The following is a 12,357-nucleotide window of genomic DNA, read 5'->3' on the forward strand; positions in this document are numbered from 1 at the left end:
CCAAGTGCCAACGCTTGGCACACTGTTACATCGCTAAAAATAGAAAATCACTAAATACAATTTTAAATGTGACAAACACTTGTAGGCAAACATGACATTATTTGACAAAAACAAAAAAACACTAGTAAAAAAATAAACTTAAGAAACTAAACAAAAATCAATTTCAATGTGTGAGATGAGCAACTATGGATATCCAGACCAAGCTCGTTTATCAAAATGCTTAATCTTTATATCGGTGAGCTTTGGCCAAACGCGATCTACGAAATGGTGCGACAAAAGGAATAATGAGATGCCTGGGGTATCGAGAGGGTACACAAAATATGAATTTAGACAGAAGGTTCGGGCAATCAACCTGATTATGAAATATCTTGGTTGCCAACGATATAGGTATCTATTACTTTTCTGCAGTTCTCCAATGAAATCATCTTAAAGTGCGCTAGCCTAGTCTCGTATGTTGGCAGCTTTTTTTTGAGATGCCACTGGAGAAAAGCAGATGCCACAGTAACCTTTTTTGCAATCTTTCAATACGTAACATATGCGTCGCATAATGCGGTCTCAATACAACTGAAGCATATTATTCGAGAATACTGCGCACGAGACTATTGTATAAAATAATTTTAGTTTTGATGCTTCAGAATCCTTTTGTATTTCTCAGGACAAAACCAAGCATTCTAGATGCTTTCTTTATTATAATGTCCTGGTGTTCTGAGAATGTTAGTTTACTGTCAAAAAGAATTCCTAAGTCACGAATTACTCTTTCTTCTCGAACCATTATGTTACGTATATGATAATTGTGAATTATAATGTCTGTCTTTCTGGAGAAACGAACGAAGCTACGTTTTTGGACATTCAGTTCCATACCATTGGAGACACACCGTGAGCTTACATCATTTAGATCTGATTGCAGCAGCAAATTTTGCACAAAATCCAAATTTATTAGGCTGACTGGACATAATATCTATTACTTTCGAAGACTAGACAGAGGAAGAATATATGGTGGATTATGGAAGAAGGTACGTACAGTACAGTAGGTAAAAAAATAACGATGAGTCGAATTTGGTCCAGTTCTGACAATTTCTAAGTGTTGTGACTTTTATATTTCATAGGATTCGTGCTAAAACATGGACAAAATTAATTTACCTGAAAGTAATATTGAATATTTAAAAAAATACTAGTTTTATTAAGTTTTACCTTCCTTACCCTCTTCAATTCATTCATTCATTAATTTTAATTAAAAAAAAGTACATAGATTAACGAACTTTTTCTATACGATTATTAATAAATCTACGTAATTTTATAATCTGGCCTATGTAATTTTTTAAAATCCGAGTTGGCAACACTGTCTATATTGAATTACCCATCTATAATTGTATTTACCTAACTTGACTCAAACACACGATTTGTCGGCGTTATTAACAAAAAAATATCTGATTTTTTATTTACTGTTTAAAAAGGTGAATGGACATTACTACTTACTACTACATATAAACGTGTCCTTCATCCAAATACGACTTTTTACGCACAACTACTATGTGGAACTGCGAAGTATTTCCGAACCAATGTAACCTAAGTCCTTTAAGAAAAGAGCGTACTAATTCTTAAAAGATCCGCAACGCGCTTTCGAGCATTCTGGCAGTGTGAGTAGCATAAAGGGCAGCATCACTTAACATCAAGTGCGCCTCCTACCCTACCTCTTGTAACATTAAAAAAAAGTTGTAGACCTATTAAGCAAGTGCCGCCTAAACCTGAAATGAAGCCTGGAGTTTCAACTTTCATTTTCCGTATGCAATTTAATGTAGTTTTCTCAATATTCATAGTTGATTTCGTGATATTTAGATCGCAAGATTCAAGTCGTAATCCTGCTGCTGCTTGAAACGGCTTACCTGGGGCTTAAAAAAGGCTTAACATGATGGGGTCGAGTCAGCGGCAGTCTTTCTATGGCTGCATTACTTAAATCCAGACATGTAGGGACGTTCATAGCTGATAGAGAACTACTGCAAAATTTGGGTAATTAATTTATAGGTCGTTCGACCTGTCGAGATGATTGGGAGAGGCGTTTTCCCTAATTTATTGGGTCCAAAATAAAAGTATAAAGTACTAATTATTATATTCTATTTAGAATGCTCTAATCTATTAGTTTATGGTGTTGTTGCTTTTACAGCATAGTTTAATTTATGGATATGTAAAGCGCCATCTGTACGATTATAGTGAAACCAACGTAACTGAACTCAACCAATAACCAGGTTCTTTACTTGTAAGGTTGTCGGTGGATATGTTCATGTTCGATAGAGGGCGGGTGATGTTTGTTTGGTAATAAATTGAGTGAGAGCGATACTCTTATGCCTATCACGCTACATCTGAGCGAGAGGTACATATTATTTCGCAAACATGGAAACAACACACACATTAATGCACCTGTAAGCAACGTCACGTAATAAGAAAAGAGAAGTTGTAAAACAACAACTCGGTTCGCTGCTTGCTCGTACTTTTCTATCAGATGTAAAATGGTCGAGTTGTCGCGTTCATGTGCGCTCACTAACTCTGCGTGTTCTATATTAAATCGATGTTTATTTTGACGTAAAAACAAATTTTGTTTACGCGATTGTTTGACTTCATTGGTACCCGGGTACTTATGAAAATAGTGTTGTGTATATGTTTTATCTAAACGGTCGCACTCACTTCTTGCTGTGATTTTGCTGATAGTTCACTCGTCGGTTGGTGCGCGTGATAAACTACGTGTTCGGTTTTAAAAAAGCCGTCTAGTGTGTGTTCTAGCACCATGCTGTGTACTGTGACATAGTGAACGTTGAAATAGGCCCTGACCTCTGACAATCATGTCTGGGCGATCGGATTGTAGAAAATTCGCGCCAAACATCTTCAACAAGAGTAAATGCACCAATTGCTTCCGACAGAAGGAGGAACATAGTGCTGAGGCATTGGAATCTAATCGGGTACATACATTTTTTTAAATATTTCCGACATAAATCAATGTTTCTTAAATTACAGTACAATCGCCGTAATCGAGGTGCGCTTGTATTTGTGAATTGCTACAGATTTATCTGTGTGGGTACGCTGACCACTTCTCAGGTGTTGATCTAACGGAGTATGAGTTGTATAGTAAAATCTAATAATTGGAGGTATTTATTTAACGCAGCTATGCTGGGGAGCCCATGACTAATTTTAATGTTTTTTTTAGAAATATAATGATTGCTGTATCGCCTATCGCTTCATGATAAAATCTGACGAAGCAAAATATTATATTCGCTAATTCGTTCTTGTCCCTTATCAGTTTTTAGAAGGTCACACATTAATTACCTACAAGTAAGTAAATAATGAGTTAGTAATAATATTCGTTTTGAATGTTTTTTTTATATATAACATAAGTTCCGCTAAAATTACATATAAATAGATAAACAATACTTACCTTAAGGAAGGACAATCTGGTAAAGAAATCGTAATAAAAAAGCAAATCACTTACCTGTTTCGACACTAGGCATCTGGGGTTTTGTGGTTAGTATTAGATAAGGACCTAAAATCATAAAACTTATAAATCAGGATTTATCCTCATAAATATAATATTAGTACCTACCTGCATCACTCTGTACCTACTTGTGTTGTCATATTTCACATCTTTCGTTCGTTCATTGTTGAATATGACATGATATTCAGCATTCCGTGTGCCTACAAGTATAACATATTATAGTTTCACGTATTAAAATATAATATGTAACATTGTGTAACGATAACAGTCAAACAACTTTTTATCGAATGGATATTTTTTATACAAAACTATCAACAAAAACTATCCCGTTGTGAGCAGGATGCGCATCTCTGGTCGGGTCCTCTGGTATCTATGGCTCGCTCCAAATAAGGTTCGGTCAACAAATGCGATTTGTATCAAATAGAAACCTATTGCTTCCATATTGTACGACAAATAACGTATTTTCTAATGATTTTTCAAACTTAAGTAATATTTTGTTGCATTGGCAAAGAAAGTTTTTTATACTAGATTTTTTAAACCAAATATGTTAAAATATTAGATCTAAAATAACACTTTTTAATCATAATATGTTTACTTGTATTTTATAATCGGTCATAGATTATAGAAACCAACAATTATTGATAAATACTGGGAACGTGTGAATATTATTGACACAGAGGTCACTAGGCTATCACGTTTAATACGAAAATATAAACAGGGAAGCGAGATTAAAATTAGAAACGATTTTGTTCTAAATATAAAATACATATATCATCACGCACCTCCGTCAGTCTTTTTATATTAATTAAAACTATTTATATATCCTATTATTATTACCAGTTTATATATATTCAGGCGGTATTTTTTAAATTTTGGCATGTAGACTATTTATAAAGTTGTTGACCTCAGTTTGTTTATGTTTTTAAATCTACTTTGGCCTGTTACTTCTATTTGAATGGTTATGAGCTCAGTACAATGAAATTTCTCTGAAGTATCACAGTTGACCTAAGTACAGGTTAATGAAGTTTTCGCTCATGTTTTTCATATCGATTATCGTCCGTGTAGCGGGCCTCAATGGGGTTACGTGTTAAACACCTGCGTAAATTATACGTCTGTTTGGACGTTTACTATTGACATTATCTGATAAGCTTCATTCAGTATTCAGATCTAGAAATCTAGTCGAGTTTTATTACATTTATTTACCGTATGAGATAAATGTGATAGTGGGAAATTTCACGTTGCCTATTCGAATATTTTTATAATTGGATTTGTTCTTTAAAAGTCCTATCTGACATTAATTTGTATTAATATTAGTGCTGCAAACAATTCCTGTTTGAAATCGGTTTGTACGATAAAAAATATTTTTCAGACTCTTATTTTTATGTATTATCTAGCTTCCATTAGGTATCAGATATCCATACAATTATAATACGCTGCTTGATTGCTCCTCTATAATTATCTAAAAATTCCTTTTAAATATAAGTACGCAGATCCCGCCTATATAAAGTTGTGAGAGAAATGTCGGGTGATTCATGGTCTCGCATTATCGAAATGAAAGAACAGGAAACACGATCAATGCTAAAGTAATTTGAATTAGAATTCTTGACACAAAAATTTCATAAGGTCGTTTAGTTTTTATCGTTTTGGATAACCTTCCTAATTAGTATGTAATTAAGCAAATGCTTCTATTGTTATGATTTATTGTTAGCTAAATGCCGAACGTGGCAATGTATATTATATATGTTTGGCATTATTTATGCGGAGATTTTCAGTGAGCTCGTCATTCTTTTGAAATACCTGATTGGAATACATTACCTGTCTAACCTTAAGTGGACAATTCAAGAATACCAAGACAATTTAGGACAAAACAGCTCGATATTGTACACGTGACAAGATGTCAAAGTCAAGGCTTTGAAATTTTGCAAGTTCACACAATATTAGCTTCTATGCCATCGCAATAGATCGTTTTTGAATTATACACCGCTGCGGAAACGACTCAAATGGCGCACTCCAGGCAATTATCTTGACAAATGCTGCGCTAACGAAGCGAGCTGTCATAGTCCATATTCGATGACGCGAATGGGAAGCGTCAAGCAGGCGATTGATAATCAAATAGAATGTTAATTTCTTCTAGCAATGTGAAAGTCGGATACGACATTTATAGCCATAGACTTTTCTGGAAAGGCATAAATGTTACGGAAAATTCACGAAACCCTTTCAGAATTGGTCGTTTGAGACCCACATTACGGCAGTTTAAAGTCAAATTAGTTTTCCCGCTTTCGCGTATGTTTGTGGGTCGCACACATGTATTTGTTTAAATCGTTGCCGGAACAGGTTTTAAATATTTTTCGTTACGGTGGCATGGCGCCGGTCCACACTTGCGGTTAATGCGTAAGCTAACTTCCATTTAGTACTTTGACACACTTTTCATTTGTATTACATGGTAAGACACTACTTAACTGTTAAGAGGTCTTGTTAACCTAGTTCTCAAACCACAAATAGATAGTTATTTAATAACTCAATTTAAATGGGGCATATTAAAACTTTTCAGGCCACTTGTTCCGCTGTAAGTTACAGTTTTAAACGCTGTCAGCTTTGTATGAAAATTGTATAGCGTCGTTTACCCGCTAAATAAAATAAGAGTGGTGTCTACTTTCGTGTGTCAAAAACGTATTTATTTTACTTACGGGAGTCATACTCTTAACTCTGATCCTGAGAAAGGATTTGTTTATATGCTAATATTTTAAGCGAAGTAAAATACTCTGTCAATCTAATAGTATTTATTTAGTCACGACTATATACGAAACACATTCATCTTAGAAATAGTTTCAATCATGGAATACAAGCCTTAGTATTGTTTCTGACAAGCCAAGGTCGTGATTAGACAAATTTACCTTGACCATTTAAGGATTGTGTTACGTTTACGCCACAAAACCGCAGTCAACTAAAAAAAATCTTTGACTCACGTCTTTACGATATATATAATAGATATTCATGCTTTTCATTCATTAAATTGTATTTCGCTAATTACGATTTATATTTAACATTGCAGAAACATAGCAGTGTTGGATAAGTGGTAGCGGGCGGCTCTCTAAGGTCGGTTTGAATCCCGGCTGTGTAATTATTCTCTCTCTTCCATGTGCGCATATGATGCTTGCATAAACGGTAAAGGAAAACATTGTGAGGACACCGTGTGTTAGATCCAAAAAATCGATGTGTATCAAGCACTGAAGGGTGACCAAATACATGCCTATTAGTTAAAAGTAAACAAATCATCAGGAAATAGAAACATAAATCGGAAACCCAGACTTTAAAGGTTGTGGCGCCGCCTTTTTTTTATTACAGTACGATTAGGAATATTGGACTCCGAACTACTTTCAGATCTAACTACATATCCTGTTAGTTTATAAGCCTTTGTCAAGTGCTTTAGTAACATGTAACCCATATACCCCGTTTCAAAATTATATTCAAATTAGTTCGGGGCACACAGAGCAAGGAGTGCGTAAGGAATGCGCCTACGCCAGGTGCAATGGCCCCGTGCCACGCCCCCTGAGCATTTTTGTGAGCCGGATGTGTGATACCCGGATTGGTTTAATTTTAGCGCCAATTACTTATCTGGCAACATTTTTTAGTATAATCGCAGTCCCTGAAAGGAATCCCGGATTTTATATCAGCGTCTGATAACATCAGTATTGTTTATTAGGTAGGTACATTACAAATTATCTTAATACCTGAAATTTTATTTAGTCAAGTCGAAATCACACTTAGGTAGGAGGGTCTGCTAGCTTTCACTTCGGAAGACAATCACTACAAATGTGGAGATTTTCTCTATTCATCTGCCGTTTTTATAAAAGACCAGAATTTCTTTTATGTTAAAAGAGAAGATCAAACGATCAAAGAAGATTAATTCTGTTAATTTCTGTAGTTTCATCGTAAAATATACCCATTGATTAGTATCGATTTATACTTCGCTACCATGTAGGAAAATATTGAACAAGATATATAACAGACAGTCAGATACAGTGTAAAGATATCGAATAGATTTTGTGTAGTCTTTAGGCGTTCATTAAAGCGCCTTAGTATTTACGCGATATCGTTCTTACCGTTAGTACTACAATGGGTTACTAACAATAATATGTGGGTCGAGACAAGAGGTTAGACGAACAATTAAAGTCAACCCTGTTTGCAAATAGCATTGGATTAATGCGATGCGATCGTAATTGTGATATCCATTTTATTGCTCACCGAGAAATGTATTTTGTTTTAACCAAAAACGTTTAGCGCTAAACGTACCCGAAGAAGATACTGTTATTGCAAAGTCTTTTTATGTATTAGGAGGCTCACCTAATTTTAATTGATACCTCCGCTCATGGACACTCATTGCTAAAGAGCTCGAAATTCCGTTGCCGGCCTTTCAATAATTGGTACGTTTTTTTCTTAAAGGACCTTAAGTACATAAATACTTCAGCCGGCAGTTGGTTCCACATAGTGGTGGTGCGTGGCAAAAACTACCTTAAAAACGCGGTTCTGGGATACGCATTGCCTAAACAAAACAATAAATGTTTATGTTAAGAGTATGTTTCGATAACTTATCTGGAACACAATCAAGTCGGAACCGAAGATGTAAAGAATGGCGAAATTGGTGATAGTGTGGTAGTGAGTCATTCAAGATTTGAGAATCGTTATTTAACATTTATGTGACTCAGACAAAAGTTTAATGGTGGTATTTGTATATGACAGTTTAGATAGCTACAAGAATATCGTATGTTGTATAAGTATATGTATAGTTTTACAAAAATCGCTTTTTCTGAGAAACCTTTTCTAGTATGACTGTATCGAATTCGATATACACGGTTGATATGTATAGTTTGCCGAAAGATTGGTCCATGGCCCATGGAATAAATAAATGGGGTATGTGATAATCATTTAAAAAACAATTCTATTTTCTTGGGATTGGCATCGAAACAGGTCCCGTGTGTTAGTGTTAGTGATACGGATTTATGTTACGTAATTTCGATATGCCACAATTGACGTTAGGATCGCTAGTAGGAATTGTAGAGTACCAACACTGAATCGAACATTTATTATAGAAAAATTTTACAACCTTTGATATGAACCCATAACTGATCATTTTTCTATTAAACTAAACTGAATACTGTTAAAAAAAACTTTTTTCTCCTGTTTTTTTGTCCAATGCATATTGTTATAGTTAGTTTAAATGCTTAGGTATGTCTTTAATTCTAAGCACATTTCACTTTTCAATAATACAGTTGGTCTTTAAGATTCATAAGTAGGTATATTATTTCAGGGTCATCCTTTCTGAAATAAATAGAACCCCTGCGGTTTTGTAAACTTGATTAACCTTCAGTAGACTAAAAAGTGTACATCCTTCATAAATCTCCGTAGAAATTGTATTTTTATGATGCAGTGAACATCTCAAGCTAAAATATTGGCAATTACGGTAAGCTCTGTTTGACCTTTCGATGTCCTTCAGATAAGGTAATGCTAAACCGCATAGCGATGACGCAATATCAAAGTTTAGGCTGGTCTAATTCCAGTCTACAAATGTTTAGTTTGTGATAAGAAAGACTTGCAAGGATTATTTAATTAGTCTTTACAAAATATCTATATATTGAGTATCTTTTTGCTGGCAATATTAATTAACATAATTAACGATGAATCAGCAAAGCCAGTAATAATACGTTTTTATACAAACAACCATATCAGTCCTTGCAATTGGTTATTTATGACGTAAGGTCATTCGGAATCGGAGAATCGTTAGAGTCAAGAGTCAATTATTGGAAATCAGGTTTAATTTACAGAGTAGGTCTGCCGCTAAAGTATACATTTAATCATACATTTCTGGACTAACAGTCGCCTGGACCCGGCGGAGAGACACAATGCACACCAGACCTAGCTTAAGTTAATAAAGCTCCTTTCTTTCCTAAAATTCGGTTTGATGGCCTGATTCATTAGTCATTATCATGCTGTTAGCTTCCAGGCCACAACTATGCACAATCGTGTGGTTAATAGGCTGGTCTTGAAAAAACGTACATATTTTATAAATTTCCATAAAAGCAATGACTTCCCTTGAAAGTTCTGACAGTGAAAGATTAAAAGCATATTTGAAACCGTTATATAACCAAATAATTAATAATAGTCACAGCAGGTCCCAATTAGTGTCGATGCGTAAACATCTTTATCTGTTCAATGGAGACATTACCAGCGTTTATTTACTTATGCTATCAACCACGTATGCATCTGAGTCATGCGTATATACATATTCATGAACTTGTGAGCTTTGATAATGATCGAGATAGAAATGATCGCTAATTAAAACATTAAAAAGCATATTTATACACAATTTTTCTGTCTTTACATTTATTTCGTATTATATATGGTTGTGCATACTAATGTATATTTTTCTAGGCTTTTTAATATCTCTATGTGATTTAGAATTCAGTATTGAGCTTGCATCGCGCCAATATTGAAATTGTACTGACTACAAAGCTATAAGGATCCCAATCTATGACCGTCAATTACAAAGGAGCTCCTTTGGACTTTGGACAGTATAATATCAAGTATGAAGATGCCATGTCGGCGTACATAGGTTAGCTTTATTCATATAATTACAGCGCTTACGAAATGAAGGTAGAACAAAATATATTCAACTCAAAGTATAGGATATCAATAACTCCTTGGTGGTCAAATCTCAAAGCATATATAAATATGTTATTAATATAGACTTATCCATTACATCGATATAAAATTTTACATCCCCCTGAACAATAATTCATTGACAGAATAATGTCTATCCGCGTGTTTTGTAACCGGTACTACAACATACCGATGCAAGTAACAAATTCCATTCTAAATACAAAATTGTAACAGCTGGTACTTGGCAGTTGGCAGCACATATTTAACAAGTTCATCCCATCAGGCCGTCAGTGCTTTCCGCGTAGCGCAAATTACGGGCATAGTATAAACTCGTGTCTATCTTGCGCAATGAGCAATATACGTATAGCAAGCTGCTAATAGCTATGAAACGTGTGATAATGTATACAACAAACTATGCTTTTCCATAGAAAAATAGTCATTCTTTTAAGCCTTCTATGGGACCTACCCACCAGCCTTAATCTATTTCTTCTGGTGCCACTCCATTGCTAAACTTTGGCTGTAAACAACTTTAATTGCCGAACTTACCCTGGAGAGCGTTGTTCGGACTAATACCTGCAGCTGAGTTTCATCATCAAGACGTCAAGAATTTTTGACAGTCTGCATAAACTTTCGTCCCGATTCATTGAAGGACTCAGTCGTCACACTCTGGATCCAGCTAAAGGTAACACCACATCTATGCGGTATTTGCATTTAATTCATCAGTTTTTTCACTCAATCGTATGCTCCTTTGACAGTTGGATAAAGATCTCGGTCAGTCCAACTTCTATGTTCTGACCAACGCGTACCGTTAATACATGCGATAACCGGTGTTAGAGGTATTTTGTAATAGGTACGTGACTGTTTCTATATTTAAAATGCGAAACCATAAAATATGCACCGGGTAAATTACTGTGCGTGTTGCGCTGACGTAGGTTTTGTCGTCTGAAAGGTTATTAGGTTTAAATGGAATGGCTTTGAGTTTAGCGCTTTTTGATATTTATTTATTTATTGCGTACAGCTAACAATTACAATATAGCCAGAGATCGAATACATAATACTGTATATAACTACATAAATGTTCAAAATTTTACAAAAGAAATAATAAAATATTCAATGTATGTTAACTTCGTTGTAACTAAGTGGTACCTAATTTATTTCTGGTGTATGATTTAGGGGGATGGTAAGTACGTGAAGGTGTGTATGTGGAGTATGCTCATGATGCAGGTGATTTGGCGCTATGGATATTGTTAATATTCTACATATCAATATTTCGCGATAGCGAAAACAAGTCGAGGCTTAAATATTGATCACATAAGAATGCTATTTGGAATTCGCACCTCAATTAGTGCTCAAGAAATCTACGGTAATCTCAGAGTTTTTATACTCAGGGCTCATCGTTTTTGTCAATCAAAAAACTTCAAGAGACCAATGACATTGATGTTTCGGTAATACTGTAAAACCGTTAACAAGAAGTACTGCAATCGCCATTTTTGTATTAGAAACATATAATGGTGTTCGTCTGTCCGGCGCCGTGTTTAGAAGAGCTTGAATATTTAATTAAGTAGTAATTTACTGCTAACTAGAACATAGAAGCCTGGGGCGGGTCCGCCACTGATCTTGCTGTTATTGACTGTACGGAGACAGGGTTGTCAATGATTTTACATTTAAATTGGAGATCAAACGTAAATTCCTGTTTTAAATGTATAGAAGGCGTGGTCAGGTGTCCACCCGACATTGACGTGATAAGTGAAGCCTTCAGTAGATAAGTCATCATAAAAATAATGTTTAAAATCGCAGCCTAATTATAAAAAGGTTTAGAGAGTAGTATTAGTGCATTGGCTTCATCGTGCGACCCTCATCTGTAAGTCGTAGGTTCTATCCTCGGTTGTGCAGCACTGAACGGTAAAAGCAAACATCGTGAGAAAACCGAGCCAAAAAGTTGACGGCGTGCATCATGCACAGGTTGCTCATCACCTACTTGCCTACTATATTGAGAAATGGTCATGAAACAGATACAGAAATCTGAGATTTTTTTTAATATTACAAAAAAAATCAGTTATGGTTAATCTTTAATTGAACTGTCCCAACTTCAACTGGTTTACGGCAATCATGGTTACTATGTTTGTAACCTCATAAGAAGGAGCCCAGTAGACTAAGATCACTGCTGTCAGCTGCTGCTGCTGCTGTCTGCTGGCGAAATGCATCTCGTTCGTATTGTA

At 35.2% G+C, this 12,357-nt stretch overlaps 1 protein-coding gene across 3 annotated transcripts in view; it reads left to right on the forward strand.

Annotated features, from left to right (window-relative positions):
• Nucleotides 1–2,476: 2,476 nt before the first annotated feature.
• Nucleotides 2,477–12,357, forward strand: part of LOC110997415 (protein outspread) — a 220,842-nt gene continuing 210,961 nt past the window's right edge. For all 3 annotated transcript variants that reach the window (XM_022265571.2, XM_022265573.2, XM_022265572.2), the window contains exon 1: nucleotides 2,477–2,951. In XM_022265571.2, the coding sequence (XP_022121263.2) occupies nucleotides 2,835–2,951 (117 nt within the window). In that variant the 5' untranslated portion in view covers nucleotides 2,477–2,834. The remainder of the gene's footprint in view (nucleotides 2,952–12,357) is intronic.

The sequence above is a fragment of the Pieris rapae genome, chromosome 11 (genome assembly GCF_905147795.1).
Source record: "Pieris rapae chromosome 11, ilPieRapa1.1, whole genome shotgun sequence".
NCBI lineage: Eukaryota > Metazoa > Arthropoda > Insecta > Lepidoptera > Pieridae > Pieris > Pieris rapae.